Source organism: Pocillopora verrucosa, chromosome 14, assembly GCF_036669915.1.
Source record: "Pocillopora verrucosa isolate sample1 chromosome 14, ASM3666991v2, whole genome shotgun sequence".
NCBI classification, from domain to species: Eukaryota; Metazoa; Cnidaria; class Anthozoa; order Scleractinia; family Pocilloporidae; genus Pocillopora; species Pocillopora verrucosa.
In genome coordinates this window covers 765,873-789,866 of record NC_089325.1, presented here as the reverse complement: position 1 = coordinate 789,866, position 23,994 = coordinate 765,873, and the positions used below count along the sequence as shown (strand labels likewise).

General features: G+C 36.8%; 1 protein-coding gene across 1 annotated transcript; it reads left to right on the top strand.

Moving 5' to 3' along the window:
* Positions 1-1,309: 1,309 nt before the first annotated feature.
* LOC131785418 (von Willebrand factor D and EGF domain-containing protein-like) lies at positions 1,310-22,739 on the top strand. The gene is made up of 24 exons (XM_059102304.2): positions 1,310-1,657; positions 3,119-3,175; positions 3,782-4,095; positions 5,758-5,853; positions 6,932-7,243; positions 9,905-9,984; positions 10,637-10,706; positions 11,284-11,505; positions 11,850-12,010; positions 12,694-13,129; positions 13,900-14,165; positions 14,681-14,795; positions 15,319-15,582; positions 15,753-15,867; positions 16,425-16,829; positions 17,477-17,587; positions 18,021-18,131; positions 18,765-18,959; positions 19,490-19,603; positions 19,978-20,097; positions 20,430-20,530; positions 20,866-20,924; positions 21,049-21,203; positions 21,843-22,739. Exons 1-24 carry the CDS (start codon positions 1,426-1,428, stop codon positions 22,226-22,228), a joined length of 4,497 nt encoding a protein of 1,498 aa, XP_058958287.2. The 5' UTR covers positions 1,310-1,425; the 3' UTR covers positions 22,229-22,739.
* Positions 22,740-23,994: the final 1,255 nt, after the last annotated feature.

The following is a 23,994-nucleotide window of genomic DNA, read 5'->3' as shown; positions in this document are numbered from 1 at the left end:
CTCTTCAAATATCACCTATAATCTTTTTCTTAATCCTTGAAGCAAAGTACTTAAAGGAACGCGAGCACTGAACTGCCAATTTACCCGAATCGATGGATAAAATGAATTTATTTGAATTGTTGCTTGCATCGATGACCTTTCTCGCTAGCACGCAAAAATTATTATCAAGTTACATACTAATGCATTGATTAGAGTGACGTCATTGAACACAATTCGTGTCAGGTTGCCGTAGACGTTCCCTTGCTTCCGTTTCACCTTGTCACCTTTGGGGAGGGGAGGGGGAGGTACGACTACACGTAGCCCGCATATCGCCCCTCGGTTCAGGCCCCGCTAATTCCCCACCCTCGTTCCCCATCCGGACTGGTTCTTAAATCTCCTTCAATAACTTCTTCGACGGCTGAGGATTTTTACTAAAGTAAAGGGCTAGAAAATAATTAACTGGAGCTCTGCTTTTAATCTTGGCTATATCAATTTATTAAAGCCTAATCCAACAAATTTTTAACAAGGTCTCATCACTAGTCGGCTAGCAGCAAGGGAAAGAATGTACTGGTCAGGACATTTTGGCGGAGGGCAGTACTGGCAAAAAATAGCTTTTCCTTTTGTGATCATCCAAATATTCCTTCACTGACGTGAAAAGAAGAACGATCGTTATGAGAAGGCAGCCTTGTGAGCGAAGAATTTTTTTTGTATGGTTTGCTTTCTTTCATAATGCTATACGACCTTTAACCTTGATTTAGCTTTGCAACTCGATTGTGTTTGAACAGATTCATTCGTTTGACAAACGTCTCGCGTTGTATTGAGCTTTAAATAAAGACGGTTATGCGCATTTAATTACGGGTACAAAGGTTTAAAGCTTGCAAAAGTTTTCTCTTTAAAATTTGAAGGTGCTTCACCCCACAAATGCAAATTTCAAATGTTTTTTCGTCAAAGCTGAGTGATTCATGTTTCGGAAGAAAAGAAAATGACTTGCATTTGGATTCTAAAAGGTTGTCGTTGTTAATGGTGTTTTGTTTTCTTTGTTTTTGTTTTCATTAAATGCCCGGACATACAATTAAAGAAATAACAAAGTGACGGACAATCTTTGCCGAGAAGCATTTTTTGTTATTCTTATCTGTCCTCAATTCCTTTGGGTTGCCCTTTTATGCATCGTCACTTGCGAGAGTGACAGACATCCAGGAAGTCCATCTAAATTTAGACGTCAATTCAAACTCGCTACATATCTTTGATGACAGCGTACGACTAAGACGAGTGGGATTTACTGTAATTACATGCCACTCCGAGAGCTGCTGCCAACAGGGAAATTATAAAGAAATAAGTGATTCCCGACGCAGTACAAAAAGCGTATGGAAGCCAGGTCAAACCCCGTTATGTGATCAAACTCTGAAAGAAGGTTGGTATCGCTTTACCAGCTTTGTTGGAGGAGCAATGCCGACTTCGATGGTAAAGCAAAACCACTGCGGTACTAAAGCTCCGATTTGGTTGAAGGAAGCGCATCCCGCTACTAATGTGATAAAATCAGTTAAAGCCTGCGTAAACATATTTGACAGAAGAGGTGGTTGTTTTTACGAATTTGGAATAACTGTCAAGAACTGCAGTGGGAAATATTACGTCTATTATCTCAAGCCAACATATTCTTGTTACATTGCCTACTGTGCTGGTAAGAATCTTGACATTTCGAACTGGTTTTCTACTTACTTCTTTTATTGCATTAGCGTTGAAAAATTTCGAAGGTCATTATCATATTAAGTTAGGAATACTCATAAACGCTCGGCAGTCTCAGAACCCTTAAAATTCTGTTTCATTATTTAAGCCTATGTGGCTTTAAAACTGGCATTTCTCACGGCTGAGAACGAAATTCGATCGCCAACTGGGAGATTTGAGTCGTGCTACATGCAATCTCACCGGTTTTTCCTGGTTTTCACTAAGGAAATCGCTTCTTATTAGGTAAAATGTTTGAAGCTCTCACTGCGATGGTATTCAACCCATTACCCTTAGACATTGCATACCTATTGTTACATTCTTTATGAATGTACGACGCAAGTATCAGTCAATTTGATTGAAGGCTTCTTAACCAAACAGAGCCAAATAAATCACTGTTTTTTAGACTTTTAGATTCATCCAAATATTTGATAACTTCATTTGATAAACCATCAAAAAAATTTTTGGGACTGCGACTGTGACAAGCTTCTGTCACTTGATATCAAGAGATCCTCGCAGCTAAGAACACTACTGAAACGAGTAGTTGATAATAGTTTGATAAATCATTACTTGGATGGTTTATTTAGACCCAACACATTGACCAGCTCCCAGTTGGCTTGTTAACTCGGTTGGTAGAGCGTTGCACCGGTATCGCAGAGGTCATGGGTTCAAATCCCGTACGGGCCTCAATTTTTTTCAGGTCCTATTATCAACTACTCGTTTCAGTAGTGTTCTTAGCTGCGAGGATCTCCTAATATCATCTCTTCACCGCAGTGCAAATATATGAATTTCATATATTTAAAATCTTCTGTCACTTGTCACGCAATTCTGGCTCTAAGCGGTCACTTGAGCAAGTATATACATGATGACTGATAAAGGAAGCTAAGAAATGCGAACAACTTTCGAGATTTCTTAGAGCAAACAAGGCAGAAAATAAGAAGGGATCTTGAAAAATTTAGACTGCAGGAGAATATATAGTTGCCATAGGCTACTGGTACAAATATTGCTGGCTCATTCTTTAAGTCACCTTTGATAGCAATTTTCGTACTCTCCTTTTATGATAATTTAAAATGATTAATTCTATCGACACCTTTTTCAGTGGGAAATCAAAATAAATGGTATATATATTTCGAATTTATATACATTTTCAAATTGCAACATTTGTATATATAACGGATATATATATATGTACATACATCCGTTTTCAAAAACGTTGCAATTTGAAAATAAACATGAACTATATATACCTTTTGTTTTCTCATCAAGAAGAGAAACTGTTTGACGAAAAAACAAATTTTTATCAAATTGCAACGTTTTTAAAAACGGGTGCAGATACACGTGTATGTATGTATGTCTATATATGAGTGTTTGTGTATTTCTTTACTCTTTCACTTATTTATTTATCTATTTCATGACGTAGGAAATGGACAGCCTTGCCCTTATGGACAGGAAGGAATATCATTGAATAAATGCTCAGGTATTCTAGGATTGTAAGAGGCAATCTCCATGCAAACTCCAAAAATTAAATGTACTTTAATAGTGTAGTTTGGGTGAGTCTAGTCCTGAGCGGAAGTCATCATCAAAGTCAAGTGAATAGTTGTTGTCAGTCGATTGTTTTTAGTCCGGTTTGTATAAACGGATTGGTCAGTTTCGCCGTGATGTTATTGGCTGTAAGACTTAAGTGGAGTAGGTCGGTCGAGGTCGGTCGGTCTTGATAAATGCACTCACCCGGAGGATCAAACAACACTATTACATGTTACCCCCAGGTTCACACCATTTACTGTAATGAAATATGCTATTCCCTGTCACACCATTTATCCCTAGAAACGGATAATAAAGAAATTTCTTAACAGGCGTGCATCCTTCATACTAGAAAAAAAATCAGCTAAGATTATCGGACAGACAGACCACTTTTAGACAATTAAAAAGACTGGAAATCGTGGCATAAACCTACATACTCAGCTAGTAGAGATTTTACTCTTTGGTTTTTCTTCGGTTATGGTTTGCTTACGACTTTTTTTAATGCAAGAAATGTTGGCCTTACAGTAGCAAACTAGTTCCTGCTTTTCCCCTTTCTTTACAGTCGCAGGGCCTGTGACATTTCCAAGTAGCACATACTTGGGAAGACCAACTATAGGCTATGTCGTCGCCGGCACCGCTGCTCCTGACACAGACAAGGTCAAACTCTATTGCCAGGTGTCTCTTCTAAAGGGTATTGAGCTTTGGAAGAATGTGACGTACCGTATCCAGTGGTACTCGGAAGGAACGTTAATAGATAATGCAGCACCATTCTGCCTTCCAAAAAGTGGTCAGTTGGAAAATGATAAATCTTGTCCAGGTTCAGGTCGACGTAAAGAAATTCGCTCTCAGTTAAGCAACTTTGGGCCAGGCCAGAGAGTAAGTCATTAATGATTGAGAGAGTTTGTCCCAAGGTATAGAATTAAATTAAAATAATTAATTAAATTAATGTAATTAACTAAATTAAAGTAATTAATTAAATTAAAGTAATTAATTAAATTAAAGTAATTAATTAAATTAATGTAACTAATTAAATTAAAGTAATTAATTAAATTAAAGTAACTAATTAAATTAATATAACTAATTAAATTAATGTAACTAATTAAATTAATGTAACTAATAAAATTAATGTAACTAATTAAATTAATGTAATTGATTAAATTAATGTAATTGATCAAATTAATGTAATTGATCAAATTAATGTAATTGATCAAATTAATGTAATTGATCAAATTAATGTAATTGATCAAATTAATGTAATTGATCAAATTAATGTAATTGATCAAATTAATGTAATTGATCAAATTAATGTAATTGATCAAATTAATGTAATTGATCAAATTAATGTAATTGATCAAATTAATGTAATTGATCAAATTAATGTAATTGATCAAATTAATGTAATTGATCAAATTAATGTAATTAACTGCATTAATGCATTAATTGCATTAATTGCATTAATTGCATTAATTGCATTAATTGCATTAATTGCATTAATTGCATTTAATATATTGAATTCATTCAATTACTTGATTTAATTGATTAAAATGAATCGACAGAAAGGAAAAACAAAATATTCCAGGTAAGCTGACAGATTCACTTGAATTCATGCTTCATCTATAAAATGCAAGGAAAATTACGAAGTATGATATGATCTAAACTGAAGAAATGAGATGTGATTTCTGCAGATGAGATTTGTGCTGATATATCAGCCCCGGCCCTTTAACAATAAATTAAATGGTATCATCCATTAGTCATGATGCTCTCAAAATAAAACAAAGCTGTAAATGGGATCATCACTCTCTTTTATCAAAAGAGCAGCATGGAGAGAGCTAACTGTGTTTGTGGGTAGAATTTTTGTGTGAATAATGCGCTATCTAGTTGTTGTAAAACGTGCTTTATAAATATACTGATTTATCTTTTTCTTTTCTTTTCTTGTTTTTTAACTTCAATTCCGTTTCTGGTGGTACTGATCATGTGTCATGTGATTACCCAAAGCATGCGAATTATACTACCTCACCAAATTAAACCATAAATGTGATAAACCAATATTGAGTTACATTTCTCACAGAATATTCGTAATTATGGTTATCAACATATGTCATTAACAATTTGTCATTTATATAGATATAACAATTGTTTTTTTCGTGTGAAAAGCACACGATAGAAACATGGACAGCAAGTGGAAATTAACTAAACCTTTTTTGAATTATTAAATCCAAGGGATATGGGTCAAGAAGACTTAAATCTGCCAGCTAGTGTGATGTTCTTCCATTTAAATGCAATGAGGAATATGCCCTTCTCCACCTTATATTTCCAAAGCAACTCCAATTTCATCCTGAATTACTGAAATACAGCTGCACTTCAAAGGATAATTGTTTTAGAACATTACAGATATGCTGCTTATTACCAACAGATCTTTTCAAAGATTGCAACCTCCATTTATCTTCATTCTTAGATGATTCATTCCATACACAATCGTTTTTACGATTTTTACGTTGACTGAATGAGTGACACTTAATTTCTTCATTATGTTGACAGATATCATGCAATGTATCTGCGAGGTTCACTAATGTTGAGCCCAGTAGCTGGTCAGATCCACTGCATGTCACGCAGCCTTTTTTTGCTGGTATACAGGTAAAAAAAAACACCATTAATTCAATTGGTGTAGGGCCATGATACGTGAGGACCTGGTGAACAAGGCATTCAAATTGGCTGTCTTCAATTCATGAAAATTCATCAAATTAGTCTTGTCTCCAGAAAAGTAGTCTACAAAATCTAATTACAAGTTTCAAAACTCGCCTTGTTCTATGTGTGTGTGCGTGTATGTGTGTGTTTGTTCTCCATGCTTTCCATATAATCCTCCGCGGAAGTTTTATGTCTGTGTGACAACTTCTTGCATCTTTTGTGAGTAATTTGACTCAATAAGGAGCATTTAGAGCACAGGCGGCCAAAGCTTCAGCTGTAAGATGATCATCTTAAGAAATAACTGCCATGGCGAAATTATAAGAGTTTATATGGGAATATTTACGACCGCTCTAAGGAATAAAAAATAAGTCAAATTCTCAATAAAAATACTTCACCTTACTTCCACAGTGCATCGCTTGTTATCTGACCGCTTACTACGTTGAAGGGAGCCCTTTCCTTATGTACGTGGAAAACCTCGAAATGGATTACTGAAATGGTTTCTAATATAAACTCTTATAATTTCGCCATGACAGTTATTTCGCAAGATGATCACCTCACAGCTGGAGCTTGGGCCGCCTGTGGTTAGAGCGGATTTTAAATTACAATTTTCCGAATAGCTTGAAGAGCGAAACTCTGCCAGTGAAATTGAACGTGGATCACTTCGGTACCATTCACACATGAATAAAAAAAAAACATCATAAACGGCTCCAGATTGGACGTATCGTTTTCCTCATACATACGCACTATGCGATTGACTCTCGGCTTCTTCGACCAGGTTGAAAATAAACATTTTTTCGCCCCTTTTCAATGTTTTCAAAGTACTGGTTGACCTAAATACCAGTTTGGGGATAAAAAAAAAACATGAATGACATAAAAGAAGAAATGATAAAATAACTACAATAGCTTCTGGCTACTCATTCTTGCAAAGTCACTTTTGCATCTTCCTTTAGTTTAAGTAAGTTTAAACAGGTGAATTGCTACTTGCACTCATTACTCATTACAAGTGTTACATCTTTCGCATTTTCAGGTCTATCCCACCACCCTCATCATAAAGGAATGTGACACCCCTAAAAATATCACACTCACCCCAACAATTCCAGTGCGAAAAAATTCCGTTGGCTCCTACCTCTTGGTGAAGTTTTTCCTTCCTCCGGGCCTATGGATCATGGACAAAAAAGACTGTCTCATACAACTGAAAGGAACCAAATCTGTTACAGTACAGATAGGGGCTACTTGTACAACTCTTCATAGCAGCGATAGGCTGAATGTTGTCACCCCTAGGATATACAACAATTGGGATAGTGAATTCTGGGGTTTCCTCGGTCTGCCGACAATCTGGGTACGTAATCTTACACTAATTCCAAGATATGGATAGAACCTGCTCTATTTGTCAATAAGGGCTCTCTCCAGCGTTTCGTTACTTTGTTACGCGGTTTTAACGAAAATAGCAAATTCACTGCCCATTTTCATATATCCTCAGGAAAAGTTTCACTTAAGTAACTTTCACTTTCCAATGAAGGAAACCTGTTTTGCAGTACGACCAAAATACTTAAACAGAAACGGAGATTGTTCGTACGCTTACTTTTTACCAAATGTGATTAGACTTTAGACGCGGAACTTCTGCATTTGAAAGTTATCCATTAGCTCCCTCTGGAATCGAATATAATAGAAGTCTAAGATAAGCGCAGTCGGCCAAAAAATTAACAAAATGTTGACAAAAACTGCATGAACAATAGTTCATTCTTAATAAAGAGGCGTGCAAATTTTGACACATTAGGTCATTAGACTGGATTAAGCTTTGGTAAATTGTTTGGAAAAGATCTCGTTCAGTCATATAGCAACTTTAGACTTCTGTAACTACGAAGTGGCGAGACTTAGTGGAGTGTCCCCCCCTACTTCTTGAGTGCTGTAGCCGCTTCTTAAATGCTTTACAACAGAACAGAGCAAAGGGAAGGCTTTAATCATTTTTATAATAAATTTCGGATATAGCGCGCGCGGTCATTAGTTGAAAGAGCGTGCTCTATGAGAGTATAGAGCATAGAGCTGAGCTGAAGCTGTCACGCCATCTGCCAATCTGTACTATATCCAACTTTCTCCGGGATTTTTCCATATTTTTTTTTCTTTAATTGAAAGTGAAATTTCGGAACAGGCAAGTCGGCAAATAGCAACAGAAGAACCAAACAAAGGTTTTTAAACATGCCAGGATCCGTTATTAACGTTATTATAACCTGAGCAGAGACGAAAATCCTCAAAGAATAAACGAAATAAAGGTTTTCACACTCAGTTAGATTGCAAGCTTACGTACGGTAATAAAAATCAAACACAGCTAACACTCTTGTAGTAAAGATAGTTTCGTGTTCAAAAACAAAACAGAACAAAACAGGAATGATGAAAAATATAGCCAAACTGGCATAACTGTTAAAACTCATACTATCATGACGGTGTCATGCTGAGGTCCAACGCGGCTAGCTCATCACGGCGATCTCCGGTCATCGCAGTCAAGTAAGCCTCAAAAAGTACATCGGCCGCCCTTCGAGAGAACAACTAACAGTTTTCTCCGAGAACTTTTCCGATGCGTTGAGTATAAGGCCACATCAGTCACATCAGCCGAGTTTTCCGGCGCTGTCATATCCCGAGCAACCGTCATTTTCCGGTAAATTCGGCTGTCGTCCGACAACTTGGACAGTTTGTTTTCTAATTGTCATGTGAAAAAAAACTTACGTGTTTTTATGAGCCACAATTCGGCCGGAGTTCACTGAACATTTTACTTTCAGATTCTGTATTAGAAATTATTTGAACCAAGCGTGCTCTATGAGAACATAGAGCATGCTGACGACACTGTTGTTCACTTTGGAAAAAAGTTTGTTTTGAAAATTGAAAGTAATGCGTGGGGAATTTAACGGATTCTTTATTAGCAAGAAAGAAATATGGGGAGAAACACGAGACGTAGTCGAGTGTTTCTCTCCACTTCTTTAGTAATAAAGAATTCGTCAAATTTCCTAAGCATTTCTTACTATTTTTAAACAAATTTCAATTTGGAAGCGAAAAAAAGTGCCGTCAGCATGTTCTATACTCTCATAAAGCACGCCATACAAGGCCAATCAGAATCCTTGTTAGAGTGGTTCAAATAATCTAATTGGTTGAATAAGACTTAAGCTGTCAAAAATGCCAAACCAACAAGGTTCACAAACCATCAAAGTTCGCAATCTGCAGTAGTTCACAAACTGGTGTCACCATCATGATTTGTATGAATTTTAACAGTTATGCTTGTTAGATAATATTTTTCGACATTGCTGTTTTGTTCTGTTTTGTTTTTGAGCACGAAACTGTATAATTATACGAGTGTTAGCTGGGTTTGAGTTTTATTACCGTACGTAAGCTTATAATCTAACTGAGCTTCGTTTTCTTCTTCTTTCTTCTTGTTGTTGTTTACGTTATAAAAACGTTAATTTCGGCGCTTAGCATGTTTACAAACCTTTATTTGATTCTCTTGTTGTTATTTACCAGCTCACTTATTCCGAAATTTCACCTTCAAATTAACGAATAAAACCCAGAGAGAAGTCGGGGAATGGGTCGTACATGGTACAAACTGGCAGATGACGTGACAGCTTTAGTTCAGCTCCGTGTTATGTACTCTGATAGAGCACGCTCTTTCAACCAATGACGGCGCGTTATATGTGAACTTTATTAAAGCCACGCGGAATGTTAGTTGAACATGAGTTGTTTGTTTTTTCTATTCGGTTTTAACCTGTTCGTTTTGCTTTTTTCAATTCCCCTCTTTTAACTGATTATTCTTGAGTCTAAAAGCTACCGGTGAAGAAGAGTGTTTAGTTTACACTAAGATAGGATATTCTGTTAAGTCGTCAAACGGCGATTCTCTCTGTTTGTTTGTCAACTAATGAGCGAAAAAATAAGACTGCTTTCCCTCTCACTGACCGCGAGAAGTAAGTCTCAGCCACATTTGAAAGTTCAAATACATTTAATTTTCTACGCTTTTCAGGTTACTGTACAACAGAAAAACACTGAGATGAGGAAATGCAGATCTGTAACTGATCCTCACTTCCTTATGATGGATCCAAGGTGGCAAAATATAACAATAACAATCCTAAACACGTAAAGGAAGAAGCCCCAAAAGTAGTTTATCTCCATACAGCCTTATCCAATTTGATATGTTCAAACGTTTATAAAATATTAATCTGCCAAAATACTAAGAGGGTCTTTTAAAATTGGCAAAATTAGTAAAATTGCTATATAAAAATTTGCACGGTTAAAGGACACTGCTCAATTCTGTCACAGAGCAGTGAGAAGCTGAGGAACCAATTTTTCACTAACAGACAAAGCTAGAAGTTGAAATGTGTTTCACAGATAGATAGCACAAGGCTAGCTAGGGACGCAGCAGTACAAGTCTCATGGTCCTCGGAGACCAAACTTACAGAAAGCTACTTCCACTAATCATACAGATAAAGGCTAATATCAACGCTTGGAAAAATCAAAGCACCTGTCCACCATCATCACAATCCTATCGGAAGTCATTATAACCCTAATCAACACAAAGAGTACCGTCAACCATTAATAATTGCCATATCTCCACCATAATCGACACTGCTGACATTTTCAGCATCAAAGTCCTCCTAACTCGTACACTCCTCTCTTTCCGTTTCGAAGAAATATCCCTTCTCCTTTTTCTGTTTTTTTGTTTGTTTTAATTTTTTTTTTTGAAATCTTTTTCTAGCGTGGGTTGGAGAGATTTCATGGGCCATGGTGATTTTACTTTGTACAGCAACACCGAAAAAAACTTTGAGGTGACATATATCAAATGTCTATAATTTTCGCACCTTAAATATATCATTTACCTTAAAATTTTTTGTGAAAAAAATTTTAGAAGCCTCCTTTCGATGATTTTCTAGTATCAAGAGCGTAATGAACTGGCTTTGGAGGTTTGGAAGGGACAAAAAATAAGAGTTGACGATACGAGTAACACTAGATCTTCTTGAGTGGCCTCCAAACCTCTTTAGTTCTCCATATTTTGATAAAAACAGAGCTGTAATATCTAATTATCATAATTTAGAAGTAGTCAATTACATTACAGCGAATGTAATATAGTGCTAAATGTTTCATAGACAGATTTTTTTCCTAAATTATGTTCGCTTTTCTTTCATCTACTGTTCCATCAAGGATTAAGATAACTCGCCAAATTTTATCAATGCATTTACACCCATTACCGATTGGATGATGTCCTTTGTTTATTTGAAATTATGCTCTGTTGTTTGCAACGGAAGAAAATCCTTTTAAAAAATTTCAAACAATTTCCGAGGAAGCGATCCCTTTTGTTACGCTGTTGTAGCACGCCGAATTTACTGGTGATCTTCCTCTCTGCAGGTGCAGACAAGACAGTGGGCTTGCAACAATGCCAAAAGCGTAACTTGTAACTGCGGAGTCATATTACGAGATCATAATGACCTTATTAAATTTAGTTGTTGCAACCCAAGTCTTACCAGAGATGACACCACACCAATACAAGTCACCATACCTCGGAGCAAATGCCTAGCCCCTGGAATATCCTTAAAACAGGTTATTAAAGGTTTTAACAGCAAGTACGAGGTAAGTGCCTTGAATTTTTCCTAGGCAACTAAATAAAGTGGCAACAGATTTAGTCGGAGGCCAGAGTTGTTGTTGTTAAAGGGGAGCACTAGAAAGAATGTTGATGATGCATTGCAAGTATCGTTGTCATTCATATTATTGAACTTACTTTCAGGATTACAATGCATACCATCATCATCATCGCCATTAAAATTGTTGTTGTCAGATTTATCACTTAACCATTGTTGTTATCATTAGCAATATCAACATTATTCTAACATATCAATAACAAACTTTCTCTCTTAGTTCAAAGTCGATTGCATTTTTTGCACTATCGCGCAACTAATGGCCAAACCCTCTTTCAGGTTATATTTCCCACTGGAATAAAGGTTGAGTTGGAAAGAAATTATTGGGGCATAGATGTCACCATCTACGCTCCGCAAGCGGAAAAAGAGGCTAACGAGGACGGATTATGCACGTATTTACCAACAAAGGGTGATATAAATACATTCGGAAACAGTCAAAGGCAAGAATATCTTATAAAATTTTAGTTCGCCTTTGGTTTATGTTGGTGGCTGGTGATGGATATTTACTTAACTGCAAAGGGGCTCGATAAATATCCACCGCTAGCCGCCGACACTGAGGTGAATTTTTTTTTAGTAAATATTGAAACAGTGAGATATTGAGGCGCAAAGAGATGATTTGATCCATTCATTCCTGCAATGATTACAATATTTTCGGTCACAAATCCCGTGCGCAGTGCTCGGAGGTTAATAGCAAAGGGTATTCGGAGTTTGAGTAACCAAAGCGCGCTTTTAACGCTATCCACTGCTTCACTATATGCTACTTAACAGTTATTCGACTTAGGCGAAGTGCATATTGTTGAATAGTCCCCGAAACGAAATCCAGGGGATTATTCAGAAATATTCATTGAGCCTAATTACCTTGAATTTACGACACGCTAAATTCTTATTACCAGTTTATTGGCAGCTTGTGTAAATTGTGAAAGAAACTCGCCGATAGAACATTTCATTGTATGCACTCCGTAATTGACCTCATAAAGAGCATCAATTTTCCAGCTTTCTAAACATCACCTGGTTGCAAGTTTTTTTTGCTTGATTTTTGCTTTTGTTTTAGTTTTTATTGTCTGATAAATAATTGATAACTTTGGAATGCTTAAATTCAATCTATGTCTCGTTTATGCTGCAGAAAATTCCCAAGTTACTTCCATAAACTTCCAGACAAGATCAATGAACACAGTGGTGGAGTAAACTTTGAAAAGGCCTGTGCTTGCAGCGAAGACGAAGACAAAAATATAACAGATGACTGTCATGATGGAATACCTGTTTTCTTCCGGGGCCTCGCAACTAATCAAAAGCTTAATAGAATACTGATGTGTAACAGGAATATTAAGAGAGACATAACAAGTTCGGATGACCTGACGGAGGACGATTTTGAGTTGTTCAAGAAACGTGATCATCCAGAAGTTCATGAGCGACAAAAACGATCTATACTTCAAGTTTCAAAGGAAAATGCGACGCGGTATTGCACGGAAAAATTAGAAAATACAACCATAGGAAAGTTGTGTGCCAAGTTAGGAACAAACATACAAGCACTAGTTAATGTTTGCTCGGCTGATATCGAGGTAAGTTTCAAGCACTCTAAGTATAATCAAGACTTGTGGCTTGAACTCTGCTTTTTCAGGGGTTACAGTATTAAAAGAAGCCATTCTTGGCGACTGCGACCGACATTTTCTTGAACCGCTGTGTCAGACTTATGATAGTCAATAGAAAAACAACTTGTCGTTCTACCTGCCAGAGAAATATTTGAATAATTACAATGCGAGTCAATCCTCTAGCAGCAGCCCGTTCCTGTTGCCGCATAGCTATCCTACTCATAATATTATGAAAGCAAACATGGTAGCCTTGCGAAGTTAATTCAGGAGGATCTCGTAACGATCATGAAGTAAGATGAAATGCAGACCGTTCGTTAAGTACGCTCATTGTTTGTTAAGTTCAGTTTCACTACGATCGGAAACTTGACTCATGAAGAACGACTGTCATACCCACACTCGGCACACATTTTGATACAGGTATATTGATAATATTAATAAGCGTGCTACAAGAATGGCCATCACAAAGCTGTTTTCGTTAAAAAAAAATTATAGATGTTTTGCGGAAAAAATCATACGACTAACTGACACTCCTAAATACCGAACCTGGTGGCATTAAAAAATGCGGTGACAGGTAAACTGAGGGAAAGCAACAACTTTATAAAAACTGGGTGCACTATTGCCGCATTAGTATTTATAAGCCTCAATTCCCGCCATTTGATTGTCTAATAACTGATATTCTAACACACAGCAACTGTCCTTTCCTTGATTTTTAAAATTTGTTTTTATCTAATGTTTTGCAGTACACTGGCGACCTTTCTTTTGCCATCGGAGCTGTTTCCCTTTTAATGAGTGAATGCAACGATGAGGCAGTCCGTAACATGACATTTAATGTAACTGATATGACTGACTTGGAAATGCCTACAATAGTAGACCAGATCGCCAAGATCATGTGCCCTAATGACTGCACTTTTAATGGAAAATGTGTCAACGGGTCATGTCTTTGCGATAAGGGCTATACTGCTGACGATTGCTCAATATCAATTTACCAAAATCCTTCTATAAAGCGGTTAGTTCACGAAATATTCATTTGATACAAATATATTCTTTCTTCGTTCTTCAGGGCTCGTCGGAAATGTTAAACACTTTTGAGGAGTGCTGGAAAACAAAGAAAGGATACATTTGGGTCCCCTGTTAGAATCGGAACCCCAGTCCATCTGAATTCTGATTTCTGATTTCGCAGTCAGATTTTGTTCCAATTTGCTAGAGTAACCTTCCTGGTAGGTCAAGGACCAACGTTTTAGTTCCAAGAGAGACCAAACTCTAGATTGTAATTGAATGCTCCGCCACTCAATTGAAGGCATCGCTTAACCATCAAGCCCTTGAAGCTTTTTTTTTATATCAGGAAAGGTTGTTTTGCAGGAAGGTAAAAGCACCCATAACCAAGCTTGGCATAATCAATTAGTCACTAAAAAAGAGTAAGTTGCCTATGTTTACAACAAGATTGTATTCGACCTACAACAGGGAAAGAAATGTAACAAGTAGAAATGTATTAATGCGTGTCTTAAATTTTGACATTTGCAGTCTTCAAAGCGATGGGTTATGTGATAGGCGACAAAGACCATGTAAGAGGGCAACCGTTTTAGGAACTCAATTTTTAAATTCGACCAATTTGACCTGCCATATAAGTGAAGTCAAGGTAATTAAACTAACTACATTGTTGTCATTACTGTCAAGACGGTGTTATTTGATCATATGACGTTGTTAGTTTGTTTCAATTTCCTTCTTTTCTTAAAAAAGAGTTTCTTTTAATAAAATAAGAAAAAAGGAAATATCAATTAAAAGAGCTGATTAGATGTTTGATTTCGTACGGCTCATTTTTATCTTCCGTTTACAGCGTAAGTGATGTTTTTAACACTTTCAATAGGACCGTTTTCAAATTAGGTATTAGATGTAATTATACACAATAATTCCCTTGACTCTGAAAACTATTTTCTCTCTGACTTTTGAAATGTCAGTCGCTGTAATCAATGTAGTCACTGTCACGAACAACATCTCCTTTCAGCGCTACCTCAACTTGCAGTAATAATTATATTATACGACAGAAAATACTAAATTTTATGAGAAATTTCCCCCCTCCTTCCTCCTTTCTTGCTTTCTTTCTTTCTTCCTCCCCTCCTTTTCTTCGACTTACTTCTTCCCTTTTTTCTCTCTTTCGCCAGATTTGGAACAGTTCATGGGTACCAAATGACGCCGAGGTTAAATATCCAGCGATGATGACGGATCTTGTTTTAGTGGACTGCTTTTTACCAGATTCCCCAGTGATGGCTAGGCGATATGATGAGAATGTGAAAGGAACACCAGCAGCTGGACTGATGATTTCAGTGTCAAACAATGGCTTCTCTCAAAGCGACCAGAAACTTAAGTTCATATCCTACGACTCTGTTTGTTTGAACTGTAATTCTTCACAAGGATGCTTTCTGAAGGCAAGTAGACATTTTAATATTATGCAAAACGCCAGGCTTATTTCAGGATTTACTACTTGAATAGTCATTATTCGCTTTTCCCTCCTCATTTAAACATCGACTTAAAATACTTGATAACTGTGCACCGTGTGACAATAGTTTTGTGTTTATTTCTTCTTTTCTTTTAACAGACAAATTCTTGCCTAATCAACAATTATTGCTTCGCATCTAATGAAGCAAACCCAAAGGACTGGTGTAGTCAATGCCTGCCTCACATTGATGCAAATTCTTGGAGTAAGCGACAAGGTAATCTAGTAATATAAACGATCTCAATAACTCTGTCAAAGGCGGCTATTAATGGTATGATAGGCGTCTTTACAAGGAAAAGGAGCTGTAAAGGTCCCTTTCACGTTTTGTGGTTCTGGACGCATGCTTGCCCAGAAAAATTGAAATATAAAAGCTCTGAAATGTACATTCTAGCTTTAGTTTCTGGGCATCTAAAATAACACTTTCTATAATAACTTTTTTCGAAACTTATGTAACTAGCCTGTCATTCCTCACCAATCAGAATGCTGTGTTCGAGGATAAACGCTGGAAAGTTGTAAATCAGTAGTTCCCCAGCCAGTCGGCTTGTAACTTACTCGTGTGAGGGGAAAAGTTGTGAATCAATAGCTCCCCAGTCAGTCGGCTCGTAACTTACTCGTGTGAGGCTCACTCGAAATCTAAATACAAGAGCCTGCTCGCAGGAACCTAGCAGTAAAAGTTCTTATAAGCGATTGTTCGGCTTTTATTGAAACCTCTGTTTTATAAGTACATATACTTAAACTAAAAACAGCCTCAAACATTATTTTATATACATTTAGTCAACCACCCACCCAAATTCACACCCAAGACTGACTACTATGCACTTTATGGAGAGAAGCTTGAGCTGCTGATCGAAGTATCAGATCCTGAAGGTATGCCAGTAACCATCTCTAGTTTGGAAGGCACTCCCAAAGAAGCGAGGATACAGAACAATATTTTATTTTGGAATGTCACAACGAATAAAACCACTCCATTCTACTTTGAAGCCACCGACAGTTGTCAGGCTTCATCTACTTTAAACATCACCATCACCATCAATGTCTGTCCATGTAAAAACAAAGGTAAATGCGTGCCTCACAAGCCCAGAGGAAGTGGTATTTATACGTGTGACTGTGTCGGAGGATATACGGGGCAATATTGCGAGACAGAAATTGATGAATGTCAGTCTTTTCCTTGTTTACGAGGTAATTAATTCTAACTCTCCTTTATTATAAAAATTAATTGCCATAATTGTGGAAAGCATTATAATGATATAAGCTTCACATATAAAGTATCTCAGTAAACAGTTGTTCAGTCGAGGAAAAAGCTAAAAAAGACGGAACTTCCCGCATGCGAAGTAAGAAATTTTACTGAGTGAACGCCCGAAGAATGAATATAAGACCAAATATGGAATGCGGTCTTCAAAAAGCTTTAAAAAGCGTGTCTTCAAGAGCACGACATGTAACATCTACATTTATGGAATATTTAGCTTTGTTGATTGATCACCAGCAGTATGTCCAAGGACCTTCATACTGTGATGTCTGATCGAACATAGCAATTTCGGATCTCATAGCCTTAGAGAAAATTTTGTAGGGTTCAAATTGTTCAAATTTCTCAGCGAAAATTGGTCCGCCATTGATCAAATGAGTGGGTTTTGTACTCTGCCGAGTAAAAGAGCTTATTTTTCCTCAAACCAATCAGCGTATGCGAGATTCTAACGATGACATAAATCAACAAACGTTATCAACTAAATTGATAATACTTAATTAACCTGTTATACTCACCACCAACGCAGCACCACAATTTCTTTAGCACTAAAACCTGTAGTTATGAATGTGTTCTTGACTTATAGGGCAGTGTATCGATGGAATTAACAACTACACCTGTATCTGTGATGATGGATTTGATGGCAGAAATTGTGATAACGATATTGATTATTGCCAATCATCTCCTTGTTCTCACGGTAATGTCTTCAAATAGAGCGCTGAAAGTTAATGTTCTATCAATATATAAATTTACATTCAAACTTTTTTTTTTTGGAGCACCAGCTCCAAAATAGTTTAATTTCCTTCTTTTTTGAAAAAGAAAAGAAAATGTACGTACTGCTAAATGACAGCAGCTGGTGGCTTTGCTCAAGACAGAACGCCATGTTTCCTCATGGGGAAAGTTGTACATTTTTTCTTGCCTCCAATGGTACGTGAACAAGCATCGTAAACAGCAGTAGCGTTGCTGGGTTGGACCACTTAAAGTTCATAAGTCACCCTCTAATTTACAAATTTTCGCAAAGTGTAACCAAAGCGTGTTAAAACCAAACGAAACAATATGAACTATTTAGTTTAACAAGTGCGAATACTGTCAATCTAGTAATTGATCCTAGATTGTTTGTTCCAATTTAGGAAATTGTACCGATCAGGTCTATGGTTATCGATGCAGTTGTGTACCAGGATACTCTGGAAAACAATGCAGTGTGGACATTAATGAATGTCAGTTATCGCCTTGCTTAAATGGTAAGGTATCAATCTTATAAGAATTATTGTTCTTATGAATGTCGTTGTTGTTTTGATGAAAATGATGGTAATCTTTTTATATTACTCGCTTCCAGATTCCTGTCACAATTAGCTCCGTAGTGATCTCGGTAATTCAAACAATTAATTGAGTGTGTGCTCTATATCGTGAAAAGTACTAACTCCTTACCTAATATTAGTTACACAATGGCTGACAACATGAAACAATGCTTTGCTACAGAGGCTGTTCCACAACAGAAAAAAAAGAAAAACGGTTTCAGTTTGTCTCAGTATACTGGAATAATTCATTCTCTGAGTTGGGTTTCTTAAAAAAGAAAAAAAGAAAAAAATTTGGCCTCTATCCAAGCAAGATGATGAAAATATTCCCTGGAAAGGCCATAATTTGAGAATTTAGGCCAAAGGCTCTTTTTGGTAGTCTATGTATGAAACTGTTTAGAACACTAAAACAATGTATCTCTTTTTACTCTCGGTAATTTGAAATATTAATTCCTAAGTAGTTTTTAATTATTATGCTACAGATTAGAGTTTTAAAAAAATGGTTTTTTTTTTCTTTCTTCAACAAATTCTAAGCAAGCAAAGGATTCCAATCTACGTTTTTTTGTTTTTTTCCGACAGGAACGTGCCTTGATTTAATGAATAATTACAGCTGTATATGTAAAGCTGGCTTTACAGGGCGTGATTGTGATATCCCGATCACGCGCTGCAATAACGACTCTTGTTATCCTGGTGTACAATGCTCAAAGAATAACCTCACGATATCTTGTGGCTCATGTCCATCTGGCTATACTGGGGATGGAAAAAATTGTATAGGTAACACCCATTTTTCAGTTTATGATCCTGTGAAAAATATTCTCGAGGATAAGTAAATCACACCATTGAGATGCTTATTTTTATAGGAAAACAGTTATTTAAAGGTAAATACATACATTCAAAATTGAAGATCTACGGGGAAATTTCAAGTCTCGAATTTTCTAGATCTAAAAGAAAAACAAATTTGATGAATTCCGCGCAAGTAAGTAGACTGTCCTTAAAATTAAAATTAATAGCGAACGCTCCTTGCACCTCCACAAAGATTTATTTTCCAATGGTAAAAGGTTTTTGCTTTCGTATTTTTCCCTCTCATCTGTTCTTGTTTTTACTGCTTTGTTTTATTGCATTTTTTTAAATTTATCTCCTATTTCTTTAGTAATTTTTTTCTATTATCTTGCTTCTGCCCACGTTGGCTTCTCTTGTCTTACTCAGTCCTGAGCACTTAACTTTCTTTACATCTCAAGTATAGTTCCAAATGATGTTTATTTTTTTAACATCTATCCTTTTTTATTGTTTCATGGTGTTGATAGACATCGATGATTGTCATAGTCATACCTGTCGAAACGGAGCAACCTGTGTTGATGGTGTTAATGATTACACGTGTTCATGCGTGTTTGGCTTCACTGGACCCAATTGTGAAACTGGTAAGCTATGATTATTATATCTCACGACTTATCGAAACCTTGATATTTTTTTATTGTTGGGGGGTAGGGGGTGCTTTTTGAAGTATGATAAGTTCTCTCTTTCCTATATTTCCATAAGTGGTACCCAGTATCAATGATCAGTCATCTCTACGCACTACACACTTCCCTAAGTCCTTCAGCGTCAAGGGTGATTTTATCTGACCCCAATGTAGCAGTCATTCCTACGGCCACACACGTGTTTGCGTCAAGTTTCAGTACTATGATTAGCGCATCACAGAAAATAAGTCCATCTTCGTCCTCGAAAGAGCTCGGTATTTCTTCCTCGGTCGGTAAGTTATTTCCTACAACTGATCACAAAAATCAAAATACCTCAGCGCCACCAACAACTGTCGAACCACGCACTAAGGAATCATCGACAGAAAAGATGACAACAGACTCGCCTGAGACAGACGAACCCAAGACCAAAGAACCAACAACGGAGGAAATCAAAACAGGTGTTTGTTTTATTTATCTTGTATTGTTGTTTTTTACTTTCATGTTTTCTGCTCTTATTTTGCTTGATTGTCTCTTCTTTTTGTCATGATTTTTATTATCATTATTTTCATTATTTTTACTACTATTATTCTTATCCTTGTGTACATTTGTTTGTTATTCCTATCTTTTTTTTCATTTTGTTTTGGTTACATTTCCGGATCTTTCTTGCTTTGGTCGTTCATTTTACTCTTCGGGGTCATTGACTGCTTGCTCATCTTGTTTCGTAAGTCTATCTGTTATAAAGTTAATTTCGTTTTCACGATGTGTATTAAGATTTGCTATTTAATTTCAGAACTTATCTTCGAATTACGTGTGAAGACGGAATGGAATGATGAATTAAACGAGAAAACCAGTGCAGCTTTCAAAAAGTTGTCTCTTGAATTTGGAAAAGTGGTGAGATCTAGCGCATTCATAGAAATGTCTTCTATCACACCAATCTACTCTTGCACTGATTGATTGATGTACTTATTCATTGATTGATTTGACCATTTCCTCGTGTGCTTATACATCCTATCTATCTATACGTATATTTGGCGTGAATGAAAGTGATCCTCGCAGTAATGTGCACTACTTAAGCAGTAGTGGAAACTGCTGCTCAAGTAATGCACATTACTGCGTGGATCACTTTCATTCACGTCTTTATCCGCAGTTCATATATATGACTTTCATATATTCTTAGCCGTTTACTGATCTGTATATTTTTGTTTTAATTTGTTTCTTTATTTCAGATACGGGAGCTATATTCTGAGGATGACAATTTTATTGCCGTAGAGATATTATCATTCGTGTAAGGATTAATAAGAAATTGGAAGTGCTAACCTTTTTGTGCATCTGCATTCGAATTCGATGTTGGAATTTACAGAACATATTTTGGTAATTAAGACATATTTTCTTGTCAATTTCTTTGCCAGGAAGGGAAGTGTTCTGGTTGAATTTAAGCTAACTTTTAAAAAGAAGCTAGAAAATTCAGAGGCATTGACGCCACTTAAAGAGGGAATAAAAGGTGGCCGGATGGGTCCTTGGAGCGTTGATCCTGAATCCCTAAAAGTAAACGAGCAAGGAGAAGGTAAAAAGACAAATCAACTCCCTTTAAAAGAGTCTTACATGATCTGCAAGTCGTGATGGTCTCCCAATCAGTCATGAATTAGACTAAAACACCTAATAAATATGCGTTTTTGACCAGGCGTGAGGTCAAGATGGCTAAATAACGGCCGAGTTTTTTTTTTTTTCGCTTTTTTAAGGAGGCGTATTCGAGGTTTATAGAAACGCAAAAAGAGATCAACCGAACAAGCTTGGTCAATAAAGGACTTGTTATATAGCTGAAAGAGGTCGCTTGTTAAGAATCAAGAACGACCTGTTTATTTCGAGAACTGGGAAAGAAGGTCAACTGTTTGGCACAATAAACCCACGAGATTCCTGTATGTCTTATTCATTTTGAATGTCTCCTGTCGCTCTTTGCAACTTCATCGCCGACATTGCAATATTTTTGTTCTTGCGAGAGATCAAAGCGGGCGGTCACGAGCGGGCAAGAAGGGCCCATTTAACCCGCTCGGGTAGCCGATCAGAACACAGATTCTCTTCTTAGTGCCAACGGACGCTGCCAAACAAATTTGAGATTATATACTAATTGCCACTACCTCAAGACGAAAATTTCATAATGCTAAGTTAGATTAACAGTCCTCCTATTTTTCTCTACCACAATTAGGACCGACGGAATCAGGTTTTCCTTTGCCAATGGTAATCGGTATTTCGTGTGGGGGATTTCTTTTTCTTGCTCTCACTACAATTTGCATCGTTCGCCAATGCCAGCGAAGCAAGGGTAAGATCAAATTAAATAGGTCGGGTGTGATGCCTACTGAAGTTCCGCTCCCTATTCTCACCTCTAACGCCTTGAATGATGAAAAGGATGGCAATACTTCTCATGAAGAAAAACCAGTCTCCCACATTGGAAACAATCGGTATGACGCACTGGGCATCTCGAATGAAGCCGTGCATTATGAGAAACTGGGTGCCTCGAGTCCATCTGCAAATTGCTTTGAGGGTTTGGGTACCTTTAATGAAGCCGAAATCTCCTCCCTTAAAAAAGCTTAGGCACACACCCAAAGAAACCAACGGATAAATCAAGGATGACGACATGGACTTTTTCTCTTTTAGCTTGCATTTTAGTAGAAAAAAAGGCGGAGAGTGATTTGCTTTGCAAGGAAGAATGGGAATTATAAATAGCTTGAAATGGACCGGAGATGAAATGTAAGATAATCATCTCATGATGATTATGAGTCAGTAGCGAATGTTCGACCATTCATGATATAATTTCTTAAAAATTCCAACATATTTAGGATTCCGTACTATTTTCTATGGGAGTAGATGCTTTTTAGTTGTTCGCTATTAAGGTCACTGCTCTATTTTTTATAATAGCACCAACTCGTGCACGTTTGTTATTTGATTTTGTGAAGCCATCGGTAAAATTAGGAGACCACAAAAAAGACCTAAAAAGACAAAAAAAATACCAATTAGAATAAATTCTAGCAGGTTTTACAATAGTAAGAGACTGTTATGCAGCCCATTTTTTGCGGAATTATTAATTAGAACAGCTCGCTAAGCTGTCCCCTTTTTCATGCAGATTTTTTAATTAGATTTTTTGACTAGATAATTTAAAAATTAATTAGATTAGACTCCGCCTTTTGCAGTTTGCTTCTGCTAAATAAAAAGATTGAAATTTTTATCCTGAGTGTGCTATTATTTTTCTTTTTTTTTAATTCTTTTTTTTTTGTGCAGTTCGCCAATCGTACGGTGCTAATCAACCATAGATAAGCCTCAGATAAATTAGATCATGTTCTCTTTGCCGTCCTTCTCCTTCTCCTTCTCCACAGAACTAATCCTGAATCCAGCACCAAGTGCTTTTGTGAACACTGCTGCGCATCAAACTCGACGAAGATCTGTTTCATACACAACATTTTACATCTCTCTCTCAGTACCAGACCGATAGAACTAAATTTCCAGGAATGACATCGGGAGCAAAGCAGTGCTGTCATTATGGGACAAAAATTTGCTAATACCACAGATAGTTATGCTAATGCTTTATTGCATCCCATCTCAAAAAATACCGAGCCAACCAAATTTAATCACGAAGCTGCCCATAGAATGGTGTTATCTGAGATTTTTGAAAAATGCCCACCAATTGAATAAACTCAATATCGACCCTTAGCGTAGGAAACGGTAGCGCACACACACAAATAACTGGGATCTGTAATAATTTAATATAGGTCTCCATAGTAACTTGACGAATATGTAAAGCGTTGAGTATTTAACAACATACTTAACACGAACATGAAGTAATTAGTTTCCGTGTCAGACATGATCCGAGAGAATGGATGATGTTTCAGAAAAATAATCAAAAGTTAGAGCGATAATTACCTTTCTTCAAATAGTCTAACTCTAGTTTACGACCTTAAAATTTGAATTTGTCTTTGAGAATGCGGCGATCGAAAAAGCTTCTAAAACCTCCATTAAACCTGTCACGCTGCATTAAAAATATCTAGCTATCCACTCTTTAGTAATCTTGAATGGAGGCTCGACAAGCTCCTCTGGCTATCACAAGATGTGCTAGTGTCTGCACATGGCTCACTTCACCTTTAAAATTATGAATTTGCATACCAAATTGTAAATATATTAGTCATTTTTACCAGTCTGGTTTGGTGTGATGATTCTAGATTATTCATTGGTCAAACAAGGTCTGTTATTCTTATGGTCTAGCCCAGAAGATTTTCGAGCAAACATCTCTATCTACTAGACCTCATGCCAAGTATTCATCATCGAGAATCCAATGCATAGGATTTAAAAAGCTCCAAACACTTACA